At 34.0% G+C, this 19,377-nt stretch overlaps 2 protein-coding genes across 2 annotated transcripts; one reads left to right on the top strand and one right to left on the bottom strand.

Moving 5' to 3' along the window:
* The first annotated feature begins 841 nt into the window (after nucleotides 1-841).
* LOC104094319 (uncharacterized protein At1g08160) lies at nucleotides 842-3,504 on the top strand. The gene is made up of 2 exons (XM_009600237.4): nucleotides 842-1,280; nucleotides 2,521-3,504. Exons 1-2 carry the CDS (start codon nucleotides 971-973, stop codon nucleotides 3,114-3,116), a joined length of 906 nt encoding a protein of 301 aa, XP_009598532.1. The 5' UTR covers nucleotides 842-970; the 3' UTR covers nucleotides 3,117-3,504.
* Nucleotides 3,505-3,661: 157 nt separating this feature from the next.
* LOC104094318 (receptor-like protein 4) lies at nucleotides 3,662-10,321 on the bottom strand. Its single transcript, XM_009600236.4, has 9 exons — nucleotides 10,111-10,321; nucleotides 7,466-8,524; nucleotides 7,140-7,287; nucleotides 6,111-6,182; nucleotides 5,836-5,907; nucleotides 5,371-5,442; nucleotides 5,213-5,290; nucleotides 4,385-4,566; nucleotides 3,662-4,254 (listed from the first exon to the last, which is right to left on the bottom strand). Exons 1-9 carry the CDS (start codon nucleotides 10,181-10,183, stop codon nucleotides 4,109-4,111), a joined length of 1,902 nt encoding a protein of 633 aa, XP_009598531.1. The 5' UTR covers nucleotides 10,184-10,321; the 3' UTR covers nucleotides 3,662-4,108.
* Between the last annotated feature and the right edge of the window lie 9,056 nt (nucleotides 10,322-19,377).

Here is a 19,377-nt window from a genome sequence, read left to right as displayed (position 1 = left end):
TTTAAATACTATATAAAAAACAGATCATACTTTCTCCGTCTTAAAAACTATTATCGAATGATGTCAAATATATGGCACGGCGAGAGGAGTATTTCTTTATCACCTATAATCGTCGGTTGGCATAAGTAATCCTAGGATTAATTATCCCGAAATTAATTATTTCCGGATTGTTATACCATTCCTTCATAGGGATAAAAATAATATTATAATTTCGGAATAACTAATTCTGGAAATTATATCGCGATTTTATCCCAATCAAATACAGAATAAACTTATCTTAAATTTAATTCTATTATTAATTATCTCTTGTCTCTCGTACCAAACGAGCCATAAATACACAAACTATGAGTTGTGCTGCGCTACCTCTTAACTTTGTATTCTTATGCCCAGTGATAACTTTGTATTCTTATGTCCAGGGATAAAAATAATACTACAATCCCGAAATAATTTAACCTTATACTTAAGTATCCCTTATCCCTGATATCAAACGGCATATTATACTGCGCCACCTCTTGACTTCGTATTCTTATGCCCAGTGATAAGTACGAAAGAATCAGACTTTTATATAGGTAATGACAAAGGGAAAAAAAAAAAGAATATCAATGATGAAAATCTTCCCCATTTTTTTCTTTTTGTATGTAGAAGTGACTGGTCAAAATCAAAAATCACAAACAGGAAAAGTAATTGTTGTCCCAAGATTAAGAAGTAAGCATACAAATGCTGAGAGTAACGTATACTAAAAAGCAATTAAGATTACTTGCCTTCTTTGCTTTGACAAATTCTGATTCTTTGCCTTTCTACCAATCCTTCTTTAGACAATTTCACAACAATATTGATAACAATAACTTTGTCTTTGTTCTCAAACTTCATCTTCTCTAGTCTCTGCTCTAATAAGATCATCCACCGGATCCACTGGTGGTACTACAGGAGCAATTCTAGGACGCCCTCGTCTTTTAGTTTCTAGTTCATAATGTATCGTCAACGTGAGACCAACCCGTATTTTCTTCCACCAAATATTCCTCCCCTTGAACATGCACCACAACATCCTCATTTCTCTCCGATTCCTCCGGAGATGCCTAATGCAAGAGATCAAACACATGGCTCTGACTCTCATTTTCCAAATCCAACATTGCCAGTGCCAACACGACAGCAACCACAGCAACATTCAGGACCACAACCCTATTCTGGTGACTCTCATTTACCAACACCAGTACCGCCACCACGACAACAACCACATTCAGGATCTCGGCCACATAGCCAACATCATCGTCATTCTTCAGGTGAGTCCAATGTTGTCAAAGGCTCGTATAAAGCAGAGGCGGATCCAAAATTTAAATTTTATGGGTTCAGTATTTAAGGTTTTTAACATTAAACCCATCATATTTTTAAAGTTATGTGTCATATTCACTATTTCTTACGATTTTAGTAAATTTTTATACATAAATTCATGTCCCTACTTGAAAATTATGGATTCAGTTAAACCCGTAGTTATAATGCTAGATAACGCCCTCGCACAAAGCGCGTTTAGTTGGCACTTTAGTTTAGGCGTCAAGGTGCTAAAGCATCGTATCTTCACTGATGGACTCCAAATTTAAGATAACACTAGATAAAATATGGCTGAAAAAGTGATACATTAGTTGTTAAGAAAATGATTTTTTTACTGATTAAGAATAAGAACTTAAAGATTTAATATAGGTTGCCAGCCATTTAGAGTTTGCCATTCTTTTGTCCAAATAATTATTGATCGTAATTGTAGTTACATTTTCTTGTATTACATTTTTATTTTTGGTCTTTTCTATTGACGTTTTTCTTGTAGAAATGTCACCAGGTAGCCACTCTAAAGGGTTGTTATTTATGAATTAACTAGAGCGTCCTGAATTTTAATTTTTTAGCTCAATTTTTCAAGACAAAAATATCCTGAGTTGTCCTGAAGTTGAGATTTTTAGTTTAAAATTTCATGACAAAATAAATAACAATAACAACAACAACAACAACCCAGTATAATCTCACTAGTGGGGTCTGGGGAGGGTAGTATGTACGCAGACCTTACCCCTACCCTGGGGTAAAGAGACTGTTTCCAATAGACCCTCAGCATCCTTCCCTCCAAGAACTCCCCACCTTGCTCTTGGAGTGACTCGAACTCACAACCTCTTGGTTGGAAGTGGAGGGTGCTTACCATCAGAACAACCCACATTAATCTCTAAATAATATCCCTAAAAATGGCTATCTATGCAACTACCCAGTTTTTCTTCATTAAAGCCCACACATTAACTGATGTTTTGCACTTTAAAGGCCCAACAATCTTTGACACATGCACTTTTGCTTTTGACTACAGTCAAACCTCTCTATAATAGTTCTATTTGTTTCGAATTTTTTGGGGATGTTATAACGAAGTGCTGTTATAGAGAACATATATTATAACATAGTATGAAAATTGGTTCCATAAAGAACTTATTTTTATAGTGAATGATTGTTACATAGCGATGTTATTACAGAGAGATCTGACCGTAATTTATTCAGGTCTGGTGCAAGTACCTACAAGGCGTAAAACTCAGCCATTTGCATGGCTAGTGGCAGGTTTTTGTGCACTTTTTTGGGTCATGGTAATAGTAGCTGGCCTAGCAATCCTCATCATCTATCTTGTCTTCCGCCCAAGAAATCCAAAGTTTGACATTACAAGTGCCACACTCAATGCAGCCTATCTTGACATGGGCTACCTCCTCAATGCAGATGTTACTATACTTGCAAACTTCACAAATCCAAACAAAAGAGGGAGAGTAGATTTCCATTATGCGATCTTGGATCTGTATCATGGTGGTAATCTTTTAGCTTCTAGTTACATGGACCCTTTTTCGACGATGAGCCACGAGTCGAGGTTTCAAGATGTTCATTTGGTGAGTAGCCAGGTTAGGCTACCTTTAGAACATAGCCAACAATTGAAGAAGGAAGTGGAGAGTGGAAGAGTGAAGTTTGAGGTGAAGGGATTGTTTAGAGCAAGGTCTAATTTAGGAAGTTTTCTTCAATATTCTTATTGGTTGTATAGCCAATGTACTATTGTGGTAACTAGCCCTCCAACTGGTGTCTTGATTGGCAGGAAGTGCGTCACAAAGCGCTAAGATTTCGTTTGGTACGAGGGATAAGGGATAATTAATCCTGGGATTAAATTTAAGATGAGTTTATCCCATGTTTGGTTTGGATAAGATTATGGTATAACTAATCCCGAGATTAGTTATCCCGGATCGTAGTGTTTTTTTATCTCTATGGTAGGGTGGGATAACTAATTCCGAGATAACTAATTCCGAGATAATTAATCATGGGATAACTTATTTCCCAACCAAACGACCCCTAAGAGTAAAGAGAGTATTTTGACTTCATGGAGTGTCTTCAGTTATTAACAGTGTTGCTCTTTCAGTCATGTTTTGATTTTTCAACTTTTTTTGTGGAAAAAGAAATGATGTTTAACATGTGATTTGGAACATTAATTACCTATTTTTCTTCTTTGTATTTGTATTTTGTTCAATACTGTTAGAGATTGTTGAATCATTTCATCCACAACACACTTAACTTAATTGTAGTAGTAAAGATTTAAGAGTCAATATTGGCATACAAACTAAATTTACATAGTTTTTGCCAGAAAAAATCTTAAGAACGTAAAGTAAAATTAGCAGGATAAAATTGCATTTCAATTATATTTCAGTAATACACAGTTTGTATGCTACAAATATGTAACCAAAACTGATTAAGAATGCATGTAATATATATCATTCTGTCTATTCCTCCCAAGTTATCTGCAAGCATTTGACACTGAAGTACATCTATGGCATTTGAACTACTTCCTTTATATAACTATTATACACATCTTCTAGTCACAAAACAGACTTCTTGTAGCATTGCATCTGGCAATATTGTCACTAAGCACCACCGGTGGAGTTACATGGTCGGGAGGGGGTTCAATTGAACTCCATTCATCAAAAAATTATACTGCACAAATAGGTTGTAAATAATTCTTTTTGATGTGTATAGATTGTTGAATTCCCTTGACACAAGGGAAATTTTTAGTGTAGCGGCAAAGGTGGCTCAAAAATTGTGTTAGGTAGCAGATTCGAACTCAGGTAAGCAAAGGCGGTCCATTCTCAGCAGCTGTCCGAGTATGTTCAGGATGACCATGGTGTCTTGTTTCATGATGACCATGGTGTCTTGTCATTTGAATATGATTAAAATGTGTTCTTTTCTTTGCATATGGAGCATCTCTCGCTGTGTAAAAGGAAAAAACACAGTGAGTGATTCATCTATGAGAAAGCACAATACAAAGAAAAAGATCTGATAGACTCGTCTAAGATCATTGTTTAAGGATACATGGCATATGTGAAATGAAAAACCTTACAAGCAATTCTTTGAGCGCGGAGGATATTCTGTCGCCTTTTCCACCAACATATCATGCAGATGGCGATAACTATAACAGCCGCGCATGCCCCTAAGCCAATGCCAATTTTGGCACCTAGAGTAAGATGCGGTCCACATGTCGGTAGTCCAGGAATACCACAAAGGCCTGCATTATCAGTAAAACTGAAAGCATCCACAGTAAGTAATAGCACCAATGAACAAAAATTTCACAGTTTGTTTTTCTGATCCTCAAGTAAATACAGCCATGAATTGTCATGTTAGTTTCAGCACATGCACCGCAGGTTTAATTCGCATCTCTACCTAGAGATGTACATAATCCTGATTGCAGCTATTACCATACTCCCAAAGCTGAGATTAAGGAGACTGATATCAGTATATGCTAGTGGTGATTTGTCTGAACCAAGAAAATTGTTCGGACATCGGACTCCTGAGACGGATTTAAGTGGAGCGACATATATTCATATAGTCGACCCCAACTTGCTTTGGATTGAGGTAGACAAGTATCAAAAGCAGTATTGTCAAACAATTGATAACAGCCTGTGCACAACACATTCCTAGGAAAACAGCCAAATGTTAACACCCACACAAAATGGTGGTGAGGAAACCTTCATTCGCCGAGTCCTCTAAAAATTGAATGATGACCCTAAGCAGTATGTATTTTTGGCAACAAAAAGTTGGACAAAAGAAAAACTACTTTAAATTAATAATAGTAAACAACTCCATGTACTATAACTTATGTTGCAATTTCTGAAGTATGATTCACTAAGAACAAGTCTTGTGCCAATAATGCGCAATTAGGGGAACATACTTGAAGGTAGCTCTGTGCAAGAGCCTTCCACCTAATGCTGTAGGAATTTTTCCAGAGAGCAAGTTGCCATTGAGATTCCTGTAATTAACTAATTAGTAACTAAAAGCTCGTTATTGACCAGTCTCATGTCCTTAACTGAGCTCATTGAAGTAACTTACAGTGTCTGTAATGAGGTCAACTGCCCAAGGCTTTCAGGTATCGACCCGTTGAAGAAATTGTACGAAAAATCCCTGTTGTGCAACTTTTGTTAGGTCATCACCAAGTGAAGATTTTTAATCACAGAAATAACCAAGGAACAGTATGCACATCCACTATCCCCCACGTACAAAAATGAAAATCACGAGCCCCCAACCGTTCTATTATAATATTCAAGGAGGAAATGAGATAGTATCGGGAATTCTTCATTCCCTTTTGTCAAACTAAAATTATAATTTTCCAAAACCTAGGACTCTTTTCGAGGAGATTGGGAGAGGATTATAGCAAGTATATATTGTATGTCTAATATAATCAGTAAGTAGTTGGAAAAGCATTATGTTTCCATCTTTCATAATCTATAACTCTGGCAGCAAAGAAATCTGAAACGAGTACGGAAAAGCACATAAGTCTCTGTAAGCTTTACTCACAATTTCTCCAGACTAGTTATTGTTCCAAGTGCTGAGGGAATAGGCCCCTGAATGCTGTTTCCACTCAGATTTCTATGAATTGCACACAAACAAATATAAGTCAGAAGATCATATTTGAGACGTCGGACGCTGCATATATACATGATGGAAGATCGCTAAGATTCATATTTATCATCAACTCCATTTAAAGTGGTAGAAGATCTTTGGCAGAAACATATCTTTCGTCCAAATAGTATATTGCCAGGAAAGCAAAACTCCCATATGTTTATACTTACATGCTCTGGAGATGGCGCAATCGAGAAACATCATCTGGTAAGAAACCATGTAAACCTTGGTCGTCCAGGCCACTGACCTTACAGGAAAAACAGTTTGAAAAAAGAAGAGTTATTTAAGTAGCAACGACATTCAAGGGATTTACATTGGGTAAAAGAAGACCACGTTAAGATACCAGAAACTTCATGAATATGGTCAAAAGCCAAGATTTAAGAAAGATAAATTGAGGGCACATATTAAGACAAAAGAGTAATAGCATGGAAGTGGAAAATATGTTCTCCAATAAAAAATCATTTTTCACAAGCTGAAATGAGCCAATCAAGCTTGTAAAAATATGCATTAGCACAGCGAGTAAGACACGATGTTTCAGAATTTTGCAAGCTGAATGCAACAAACACATGCAGCTCTTCCAATACATTCTTAAACAAAAGCCCGAAAGTACAGAAACAGATGCACACTAAAGCAGGCAAGTTGTCCCTGAAAATTTTGAATAACTAGGACATACAATATAAAGGAGTCTTGATAAAGCAAACATAAATGTGTGGTAATAGTGGGGACCAACAAAGATCAACAATTATAAAAAGGGCAGCCCGATGCACAAAGCATCCTGCGTGGGGTATGGAGAAGGGTCGCACCCTAAGGGGTGTGATGGCTTTAAAATATTTTTGTTACTCAAAAAGCTAATTATTTTTGTGTGTGCGATTTATTTACAGAAAAGATACATAATTACATACATACAAAGAGGATGATAAACACTTCTCTATCTGCATTTTTCTTTTCTTTTGACTCCAATTAACGCAAATAAATTTAAGTCGACCTTGCATTTTTAACTAGTCCAGAAACTTGTCCAGTAAAACTTCTACATTTACGTGGGGAACATCAATAGAAGGAATATATGCCAGCGAAAGAGTGTTATATTTACAAATGTCTGTGTGCGCACGCGTCAAGTGTGTGTGTGTGTGTGCGCGCGCGCGCGTGTCTCTCTGGAAAGAAAGGAACTTCTCTATCTAAGCTCAGGGTCAAGAACATACAGCCCATCGATGACCCATGTATTGCTAGTTCTATCGAACTGACAATCTACTCCACTCCATGGATGTTGTTGTGGAAAACATGGATCACCGTTCCACCCAAAACGAAGAGGAAGTCCAAGTGCAAGTTTCAGTGACTGCAAAGCCTTCACTGAAAAAGAAAAGAAGAAAAGAAGTAAAATGAGAAAGTCACAAGCTGGACTAAGGAAAATATAAAGTGTATTCTGATATGAGAAACGTGTACAAACTTTTTATTTAGTCGTTTCTTTCCCAGTTTAAAGTCAGAAAACAAGCATTCAAGAAGTATAAGTGAAACATCTAGGTTTTACCTTCCTCTGGTGATGTTCTAGATTCAGCGGTTATAACCTCAAAAATCTCAATGGCACTAATGATGGCATGAGTTCCATTTGTGGGATGCAATGTGATAGTTAAAGTCCTGCCATTGACCGGAACGGTTGTGTTCAGTACGACAGCGCTGTTAATACCCCCGGCCATTCTCACAATGTCAACATCTTGAAATACAGTGTCTCCATTTATCGAGATGTCAACGACCCTCTGTCCCACATCTGTAACTGAAGGATCAATTTCTGCAAAGTGTAACCAGACGGAGTAGTTTTTGTTGGGGTCAACGCCTGTCGTGTATGTTAAATCTGGCTCATTGTCAGTACTAACAAGAGCAGTTTGGTAAAGAGCTTGTGGATAGAAGTTTGGCGCTACGGAAGCTGATTTTATGATGCTTTTAGTAGATATGGGCTTATCAGAATTCTGACCAAAGGTCATGATTGTACTCCAGAACCGATCACCACCCCAACGATCCCCATTGTAGTCAATGTCAAATTTTGAATTATGATCTCCACAGCTCAGTCTTTCATTAGTTCTGAAGATTTTCCCTCGACCAAATCCAGGACCGGAATAGTATGCTTTGTCATCGACTTGGAGAATCTCAATCGCAAGTATAGCAGGATCTCCGTGACCCGTGCTGTGGAAGCAAAATGAGGCAGTACCATTCTCAAGAAATACAAGAGTTTCAACAAATGCTCGTTCGTCGTCGTGATTACTCCAACCAGACGGCAAAGAATAAACCAAGGTCCCTTCAACAGAAACATCAAATAGAGGTTCGTTATCGAAACTTGGTTCTGCAACCAATCCAAAGTAGATCCTAACTGAATAGCGGCCGTGGGGCACGTTATTGATATTGTAACAATTTTCAGGACCCTCTGATAGAGGGAAATACCGTAACGTATTGAGTGGAGGCGTGATGAAACTTGGGCGGGTTGCATTCTTAGCTATGCCGCCTGTATATCCGAAATCCTTATGCCAAAGGGTACTTGTAGGGGCAGTACGAACATCATTTCGAGCTCCACCGCTTATTCGCATTACATATGGTGCTGCAGTGAATAAACAAGATAGATAGTAAACAAAAGTGCAACTTGAAAGAGCCTAATCAATAATAAAGGAGCAGCCCTTATATTCTCATGTAACAGCACTGGCAATCAAGAGAATGGCAGAACAAGTGCAGTTATAACGGAAGCAAGAGAACCTCTTATAACGTATTATTCACTAATGTTACACCAATTTAATGCACCAAAAAACTTCATATGAGAAAAGCAAAGCTAGAGCTGCTCAATAAGAATGTGAAGACATCCCACTTATTTCTTTCCTCTTTAACACAAGATTCAAGATATTTCATCGACTTATGGAATGAATAGATGAGAATCTTTGCGAATATACAAGATTATAGCAGCATGCTTGATCATCCATTCGAGCTAGACATGATGATTTTTCATCATTATGACTCTGCCAGCAGAGGCGGATCCAGAATTTAAAATTTATTGGTTCAATGTTTAAGGTTCTTAGCATTGAACTCATTGTATCTTTAATGTTATGGGTTCATCTATTATTTGTTGCAATTTTAGTGAATTTTTATATATCAATTTATGCTCCACATTGTAAGCATTAGGTTCAAATGAACCCGGTGGCAATACTCTACATCAGCCTCTGTCTACCGCCCAATCAACTCCAATCCACTTAATCCCTCTTTCGTGGCTATATATATCTTTCTGTCCAAGGAATGGAAGTGGATTCTTGGGAAATGTTGAATCTAACACGGGCTTCTTCGCAAGAAGAACTTCTCTGACTCTGCAAAATCATACTCAGAGCCCCTCCCACCGTAGTAGCCTCCCCTCAACTGAAAAATCGTCAGGGAAAGGCATACCAAAAATATAAAAATGTTGCACCAGCTCAATAGATTTAAAAAGTTTACCCCTTTTCACTTTCTTGCATTTTATCCACACCTAAATACAGATTACTGTAACTACTTTTAAGGATCACAATAGCTTAAATAGGAAAACAGCTCAGAAATCATTCAACAATCCCAAAAAAGCAAGTACAGAAAATGGTAAAGAGGAAAAAACTGCACCTCTAGCTGTATTCAGGACAATAGAACTACATTCATCAACTATAAATATCAAATTTAAAGCGAGTCCACTCCAAAATCAAAAAGGATTTAAGATTATTTCCACTATCGTTGTAGGTTAACCTATACTAGCAAGTCAATTACTTTCTTTACCGTATTAACAATTACTAATGTTTTTCATATAGAATTAACTGTAATTACTTTATAAGTGACCTGATTGTATAAATATTTTTTACTTCGTGAGGGTGGAGCGTGAGCACACCTTAACTCTAACTTAAGAAAGTAGACAGGTTGTTTCCGATAAAACACCGGCTCTATTCATAGAATTTAAACTCAATCCAAATAATAAGCACTACAAGGACCATGACTACATCAAACAACATAATCATAGAATTAACCACAAACAGTAAATTACTTACAAAGTTAATATTAGTCAGTCAAATTAAAATATAACAAATTGAATATCCAAACACAATTACAACTACATACTATAGAAACCATTAAAGCCCTTCATCAAATTCACATTGTATAAAAGGAAAAAGCATATAGAGGGCTGACCAGGGCGAGAAATGGCAAGCTTGAGAGTCAAGCAAAAGTTAAAGAAGAAAAGCAAAATTTGGAGTTTGAGCATTTTGTGACCAAATGCTGCTCTGAATTTTCTTCAGTTTGCTTTATAAGTTTCTTCTTCTTCTTCTTCTCCAAAAACTCATTGCATAATTTCCTTTTACAATTGTGGGAACCAACCACCATAATTGTAATTGTAATCTAAGAGAGAGAGAAAAGGAATGTAGACTTTGTATAGAGTATTGATTGGGACGTGCACTGTACAGGTAAGGAAGTTGAGACAGAGTACATGTTACTTGATTATTAGTAGTTCTTTTTTCTTTTTTTTGTCTTTTAATTTAAAATATGAAGAGGCAGTGTTGAGGCCTACTGCTTCCCCTGTACCCTTGCCTAATAAATTGCCACGTGGCTTCGTCGAAGCACCAAACTTGACATACAAATTGATTTGTAGATTTATTGCTTGTTTGGCCCGGCTTCAAAAATAACTTATTTTGAAAAGAAATTTTTTTTAAAAGTGTTTTTTACTCAAAAGTACTTTTGGTAAGAAGCGGTTTGTGTTTGGCTAATTAATTTGAAAAACACTTATGAGCAGCAACTAGAGTTTGGCCAAGCTTTTAAACAGTGCTTCTAAGTGTATTTTTCTCAAAAAGTATTTTTCAAAAAAATGCTTTTAGGGAGAAGCTATAATTTTCTGCTTCTCCAAAATTGCTTCTGCTTTTACTCAAAAACATTTTTTTTTCTTTTAAAAGCTTGGCCAAAATACTTCAACTTTGAAAAAAAAAAAATTGAAAACTTTTTTTTTTAAAAAGTGCTTTTGGATTTGGAGAAAGCTTGGCTAAACATACTATTAGTACAACTACTGCAGCAACAACAACAACAACAAGGAATCCAATATGATTTCATACGTAGGGTTTTGCGAGGGTAGTGTGTACACATACCTTATTCATATCTTGTGAAGGAAGAGATTTTGTTTCCGATAGACCATCGGTTCAGGAAAAGCGTAGTCACAACATTATTGAAAAAAAAATACAGTAATGATGAAATCATGAAAAAGAAGCAATAACAACACTAGCAATATAATAAAATAACCGAGGCAAAAGAAATAACCGGTAAAAATAAAAAACTAAATATAAGAAAGTACGAGAAGAATATTTGACATCATAGGCAGAGGCAGGGCCGGGATTTCAACCTTATGGGTTCTAAATTTTGGGATCACGACTTCAAGTATTAATGACTAGGTTCTAGATTTAATATTTATACATATTTCATGAATTCAAATCATCAAATACACTGTTTGAACAAAAATTATTGGGTTTGACCGAACCCGTCTCCTGACCATAAGTGCGAAAAAGATATACGTTAGACTACTTACTAGCCTTCTACTCTAGTTCTCGACCTCCATGCTCTTTTATAAGAAAAAATCTAAACAAAAAAGAGGTAAATGTTATCAAACTAAAATTTAAACGGAGGCTTTCAAAAAATTTCCAAAGTAACTTTGGCATTACATAACATGACTAGGGAAAAAAAATTAGTCATGTTGCCAAAGCAATTACAGTAACGATTATTCTCCATATTTCTTAGGAGCTAGACATGGTCAATATTTAGAAGCTATACAAAATGCGAGTGCATGGTAAGAGCATGTACATGCACACAACATGGCTAGGTGACACTAATATTTTACTTTAATTTGAAGAAAGTGAGTTGGGGCCCCTTATCTTTATGAATTTACATCAGTGCCCCTCAAATGAGTGGGAAAAGTTCTAAATTTGTTCATGCTTCATTGACTTTTGAATTAGAAATTGGAATTTTAGGGCCAAACTGCAATTAATCACTGCGCCATTAACGGATGCCCCGCCTCATCCACTTTTTGGCATGTCCGTCGCCTAGGTGAACTAAAAGTTTTTTGGGCAAAATAAATAACCGTTCGATCCGTCGAATCTAATTGTATTTTTAGCCAAAAAATATATAAAATATATTTATTTTTTTTATATAATATACATATATATTAAAAAAATTATCGATTATTATTTTTGGAGCGCGTAAAAATATACATTTCTCTTCTTCTTTTTTGCCTCAAAAGGTTGAATAATTTAACTTTAAGAGTTAAAATCTAACTAGAACTTATAATATATGTATATTTAAAATATACATATCATGCATTCATCTGTTAGATATAAATCCGCGTATGAGTAATATCTTCTTATTTTGTCTTATGATTTGAGATTTTGTAAAGAAAACAAATTCGAGAAGAAATATGAAATGAACTCGAAAGTAGAAAAGCACTAGGCCCATAGTTTGAAACTAGGGGCCTACATAGACCGGGTTGGTTCGAATTTTGCAATTACCAAACCAAACTAATTGTATCGGGTTTTTAAATCTATAGATAAAAAACCAAACCAACAAAAGTTGGATTTTTCAATCTCGGATTTTTCAGGTTTCTTGAGTTTTTTTTCGATAAACTTGTGCTCCAAATATTTCTTTAGTCCTAAATACGATTTTACCAATAACAAATTAACAACCATATTTTTATTTTTTAGCATTGACCTCAAATATGTTAGTTAATGGGTTGTATGGTTCCAATTTAAATTCTAGAAAACTGATGGAAACTTTAATCAACCATCCCTCCTCAATTCTCCTTACTTTCTCATGTTTAGTAGTGTCCATTGCAATCGCATCCGGAGATAGTGAAATAGTCACAATTTACACAACCATATAACTATAGTGATTGAACTTTCCAAATAATATTTCTTCTGCCAAAGCAAAAACACCAAAAAGATAAAATGCATATCATATAAGATTCTTATCACCAACTTTTTAAAAGTAGGCATTACAGCCAAGAGTCCTAAAATATAAACAAAAAAAGGATATATTAAATTCTAAAAAGTTGATAGGGATTGAGTTATTTGGGGGTTTTGGCCTAATGAAACGTAGGGTTTCTTGCCTTTGGAGAAGAGGCAAAATAATTTTGATTGTTTTAGTCTTTTAGAACTAGTTTAGGACTAGTCAGTTCTGCATTAAAACTAGTTTTTGATTGGAATTTTTATACAAATAGCCGGCCATATAAATTGTTTACTTTTTCTAACAATATACATAGATTATACATTAATTATACACAATTATATATATTTAATACATAAATTATGCATATAATATACATTCGCTGAATATTTTTAGTTTAAATTGTAGGGTGTGCGACTATTTGGGTTAATTCTTCTTTTTGATTTGGGCTCAAAAATACTTTTATGGGACAGACAAAAAATACTTACATGAGCTACAAAGCCAACTTAAAATATTATGCTGAATACAGAAACTATAAATATATATATATATATATATATATATATATATATATATATATATATTTATAACATACATTCTAATAAATATTTTTATCTATCTAATATTTTAAAATATGCATACATATAATATCGGGTCGGGTTGGTTTCGGTTTGACTTCTTTTGTTTAATACCAAACCAAACCTATTATGGTTGGGTTTTTTTTTTTCCAATATCAAACCAAGTCAAACCAAACCAGCAGTCGGGTTTTATTTTCGGTTTAGCTCATATTATCGGATTGGTGTGGGTTATTGATTTGGTTTGTACACCCCTATTTGAAACTATCACATGCAATTACAACTAACCTAATTAATGATATTTATGTTGACACCAAAATTTGAAAATGGACATGAACTAGAAGGGTTTGAGCGACAAAAGCCAAGTACAAATGCAAGCCTTAGGCAATTAATTCATAGGCCTTAATTAGGCAACTAGTCCATAAGCCAACATAAAATATAGCCCAGACCCATTACATTCAAGAAGAAATTAAAGGTAATAATTAGGTTAGGTCTAGTCTATAGAATTTGATTGAAACAAGATGTGTGTGAACCATTCAGGGTTACTGACTCTAGTTGGTTCATATTTTTTATAGATGATCATATCAGGATTACTTGTCAAAATTGCATGGGATAGCTAGTTTTTGGACTGATAATTGAAAAATAGGCAGTACTTATAAAGTCATTGAAAAATAGTCACTATTTAATACAAATGTAAAATCTGGATAAAAATACCTTAGCTAAAACATGGAAAATTCGAGCATAATATGTTGGATTATGGAGTTTTTGCGCATAAACTTCCAGCATATTATGTTGGAACTCCAACACATTATGCTGAAATCTCATATGTAAAAATTTAAATTCCAACATATTATACTGGAAGTTTTCCGGAATTTTAAGGATATTTTTGTTTAGATTTTATTTTTACATGAAAAAATATTTCGATTACTTTTAAAATTGTAGCTAACTTTCAATTACTAATTATAAATTTCGCTATTTTTGAATTTCTCCCAGATTACTTGGGTATTACTTATGAAAGAAAGATATGAGTTGTACCAAATATTTAAAATTTCAATATTAGATTCAAAGATAATTGACAAAAACACCTTAAAGTTTTGCCAGGTCATGCAACCATATTGCAAAGAGTGGGAGCCATGGACTATAAACATTGGGCATGATTATAGCGGAGATCTTGCCAAGGATGCGTACGACGCATCAGTTGAGTGTCTTTCCTATGGGATAGACTTTTGGACTGCCTGAGGGCCGGCGGGATCCTCCCACATTCAATGTGGAGGATACTGCTTAGCATTGTCGTCCCACTTGACATTCAGCCAGCTCTTGGGACGACTCTTGGTGAGTACTACATTCTCAAAGTCATAGCATCGCCGCATTCCCGAACAAAGCTCTTTGTTTTCCAACTGTCACTTCCTCAGCAAGTACCCAATGCTCCCGGTAGTACTTCAATACTCGCCCTATATTATTATTTTATTTTTTTGGAAATCCAGGAAAACTCGCAGCCGCTGTCTTTTTGGGGCACACTAGGTACCTGCTAATTGTGCAATAGCTCGCAAATTACACATGAGATATAAATCGCATCAGACAAGTCCGGTGCGACGAGCTCTAATTGAGAAAATTACTGGTGAGGAGGAATTGATCACATGTTTCTCATGCGAAAAATCACTCGCTCAACTAATTCAGCTAACCTTTACGGGTTTACAAAATAAAGGTTGTAAAAAGAAGGAATTGATATTTTCTTGAAATACCTCGATGTCTACTGATTTCTTCTCATTCACCTGTTTTTCTGTCAAAGGAAGTCGTCCTTACAACAACATGTATATTTGGTCAAAGAATGCCTTTAGGGTTTGACTTACAAACTCCATGTCAGATTCTCCTTCAATCATTCCAAAATATCCAAGTGTACTGTTTTATATGTGTCTCACCTAGTAATAGAGAAAGTAGATGATGCTTATTGAGTATTACGAAGATAGTATGACTTTGTATAAATTATAAATCTCTATGTCTAAGTGTCAAGAAACAGAGTTTAGGGATAAAGTAGTTTTTGCATAATTTTGGTGAAATTTAGGAATAATTATTGGTAATGGCCAGTGGTACCGTAAAGAGCATAGACTATTAAATATTTTAATATTAGTATTGTTTAGGATCATGTGTTAACTATAGTTAATTATTAATAATTGTAGTTAAATAAAGTAGGCATATGTCATTTGCTTATTGGCCGTTTGATACAATCTTTGCGGGCAAGTTTTTAATATACGGAATTACCGTACCGAAATTAAAAATTTTGATCTTTGGTATGGTATTTGGTATTTTAAGAAAAGATATAGAAATACCATATTGAAATATATATTAAGTTATCCAATACACATTTTATTTATTTATATATCATATATACTCTCTATTTACACATGTAGAAGATGTTACGCGAGACCACAAATGAGATGTGTGAGTGTGATGTGTTTGAGAAAATGCTCAAGAGAATGTATTGTTTGAGCAAGACATTTGCTACTCTTGGCCTTGTTCAGGGGCGCCTTAACAAATATGGTGGCCTAAAGCAAAACTTCAATAAGAGGCCTTAAGTTTTTTGTTGGAAAAAAAAACTTCATATATAATTTCGCTTGAAGTTCATTTTTCTAGCTTTTTAATATGTAAATTTATTAATATTTTTATAATCGTTTCATTCTAATAATTTTTATTTATTTATATCATATCTAATCTATTTAATCTCTCTTGAGACATACTTTCTAATTTAGGAATTTTAATTTATTGTTCGTTAAAAATTTATCAAGGGTTCTTTTTGGGATTGTATTGAAGTTTCAATCTTTTTTGAGTTATGAATAATCGAATTCTTTCTCAAATTATAGTCTAGATAGTGATTCCCAAAAAGACTATTCCTTTTCTCAATTTATGCTCAATGGTTTAATTTATTTTTTTTACTATGAAAAATATACTTTCTCATTTAAAATACTAAATATTTTTTTAAACAAAATAACATATACACTTATTAGGAAAATTTGGGGCCAAAAAAAATACGGGGCCTAAAGCAGCTACTAAATTACCCCTTGGGCCGCCACTAACCTTGTTCCGCTTGGTTTGAGAGCTTTACTAATTTACATGAGTCGATTCTCACCCATTTAGAGCCCGTTTGGACATAAAAAAAAATTTCTTTTTTCCAAAAAAAATTCAAAACAATGTTTGGTTATGAAATTTTTACAATTTTTCAAATCTTACTTGAAAACGCATTTTCGAATTTGAAAAACTGCTAGGAACCAGTTTTTCCATTGAAAAAATGAAAAGTTGGTATTTTTACCTTTTACAAAGTTACCTATATTTTTGAAATTTATAAAAGGACCCAATCACTTATTAAACATAGGTAACACCTACGACTATCCACCATCTGACTATATTTTGACATCCACTGTTGAGATCTACAATTTATACTTTTACCTGAAGGAGCCACTACAACTTCTATTAGAGATTGTTCGTACAGTTAAACAATTAGCATGTTTAATTATTTGTTTCAAGTAGGATAACCAAGTCGGGTGGTTTTGATATTTTTTATAAATTGTGGGGTATAATCATTGTTCACAACAAATTTTTATAGTCCGAAAAATAAACCGCAACAAAAATAATATGAAGAAAAAGAGATTTTATTGATAAATATTTGTGAGTACAATTCTATGTATCCCTTGATTCTCCGTGATTCGTGGGTTTGGGAAGCATCTTTCTCGAATGTAGGATGATGTAGACCTTCGTGTGATATATTTAATCGCCAAGAACGTCGAGCAACACTTTGCTGTTACGGGTTGAATCTCCGGGAACAACTCTGTGGATCACTCCTTTGTTGACGAACTATGCACTTGATGATTGATCTCTCTGTTTGTGGATGCCTTCACCAATTGCGAAATGTTCTTCTCCCACTCTAAATGTCTTTAGAGAGTTATGTAACCCCTTTATTTATAATGATAGAGGATGGACAATCCAGCTACATATGAACTCTCTTGCTTGATTCTGATTGGCTCATTGCTTTGGGTTGGGATTGCCACATCATTTAACAAGTGGCATCATCTTGTTGGTTTTGGGTTTGACTAGACATGCCACATCACCTGACACATGGCATAAGTCTAGGTCTTAAGATAAAATGGACATTGGGCTTGAAAATGATAAAATAGACTAATTTTAATTTAAGATAATCTACGCGGTCTACCTATTAAAAATACTAGTTAACTCCATATACTTTTAAAATATTTATTTTATATTCTATACCTACTTTATAAAACTTTATTTACTTCTTAAATCTTTAATATCATTATATGCCATTAAACACATCCCACCTTTTAAGGGACTAGATTATCTTTCACTCCAACTTAATAAATTCCTTAAAATACTCCATCATCCCACAGAATTAGGATTATACATTTCACCAAAAATATTCGAGCCCTAATAATTTCTCTTGTTCTAAATGAATAACTCTCTCTATTCTTTTTTATGACATGGGGACGCAGAAGGAAGAAGAATATTAAAATGGAACATTTGTTAGACATTACCTCTTTATCATTTATTTGTCAGATGAAGTGTTTCATTTTTTTTTTGTTTTTCTCTTCTATCTATGTAATCAAAAGAAAAGTTAAAATAACGTAAAATATTTTAATTTGGGATACAATATCTAAACTAAAAAAATTAGAATATACTAGTATTCTAACTAATATATACACCATAATATTCTAATAAAAATGCAATATTCAAATCAAACATGTCGTAATATTCTAAGTTGAAATACAATATTCAAACTAAACATACTATAATTTTCTAATAGAATATGATATTCAAACTAAACATACCACAAAATATTTTAACGTGGGATATATTATCCAAACAAAATTAAACGTAACAAATTACAATAGATTAATGAAGAATATAGTATTCAAACCATCATACCATACAATATTCAAAATCAAACATATCACAATATTCTAATTTGGGATACAGTATTCAAACCAAATATACCACAATATTCTAATTTGAAATACAGTATTCTAATTTGGAATACAATATTCAAATCAAACATACTTTTTATTTTTATTTATTGTGTATATATTATTTTACTTGGAATATTAACATACTTTAATAGTATACAATGACTAGTTTATTGTATGATTTTTTATTATATACAAGAAAATAAGGACAAAGGTTCCCATAATTAAAAAAAAAATTAATGGATAATATTGTTTTATTCTTTAACTTTATGTCCAAGTTTAAAATGGATGTAATAAGATTTTGGATTTGCTTCGTATATATAATTTCCTTTAATTTAGGCGACAAATTTGTTAGGTAGTTATTGCCCTTTGACTAATTGAATATGTGGAATAATTAATTAATGTATACTACATGTAATTTTATAACTGAAGTATATAGTGTTAATGATTCTTTAGAGGGGGTATACCGTGTAAAGTTTTCTTTAATTTATATAGTCCAAATTAATTATTTAACCCAAATGAATTTAATTCAAATTTTGTATAGATTATACCTAATAACTTTTATATGTCTACAGATGCCCCCTACTTCAAGACTTGAAGTATCCATGAGAAGAACACATTCTTTCTTACCCATAAATAAAGAGTTTGAATTCTTTGGGCAATCGTGACTCTCCAATGAAGCATGTAATCAAAGCCATCAAACAAGGCCGTCTAACTTTGCTTTCATTTTTTATATTGGATATAAATTCAATGGCATATCCCTTGCCATACGTGAAGTTCACCAAATGGAACTGACCTAAATCGAATTGGAAAAAACTTCTGATGCCAAGTATATTGTACTTAAACAATACTTTATTTTTATAGCAAAATTATGGTAACCAAAACATGGTCACATTGAACAATGTATAACAATTCCATCATAGATCAATTTCTTATGA

This window comes from Nicotiana tomentosiformis, chromosome 9, assembly GCF_000390325.3.
Source record: "Nicotiana tomentosiformis chromosome 9, ASM39032v3, whole genome shotgun sequence".
NCBI lineage: Eukaryota > Viridiplantae > Streptophyta > Magnoliopsida > Solanales > Solanaceae > Nicotiana > Nicotiana tomentosiformis.
The sequence above is the reverse complement of the archived record's forward strand: the minus strand, read 5'-3'. Positions and strand labels throughout refer to the sequence as shown.

Coding starts and splice junctions, on each gene's coding strand:
- LOC104094319 (XM_009600237.4), top strand. CDS start 971: ATGTATCGTCAACGTGAGACCAACCCGTATTTTCTTCCACCAAATATT. Junction 1,281..2,520: donor ACATCATCGTCATTCTTCAG/GTGAGTCCAATG, acceptor TAATTTATTCAG/GTCTGGTGCAAGTACCTACA.
- LOC104094318 (XM_009600236.4), bottom strand. CDS start 10,183: ATGCTCAAACTCCAAATTTTGCTTTTCTTCTTTAACTTTTGCTTGACT. Junction 7,288..7,465: donor TAGAACATCACCAGAGGAAG/GTAAAACCTAGA, acceptor TTTCTTTTTCAG/TGAAGGCTTTGCAGTCACTG. Junction 5,291..5,370: donor TTGACCTCATTACAGACACT/GTAAGTTACTTC, acceptor AGTTAATTACAG/GAATCTCAATGGCAACTTGC.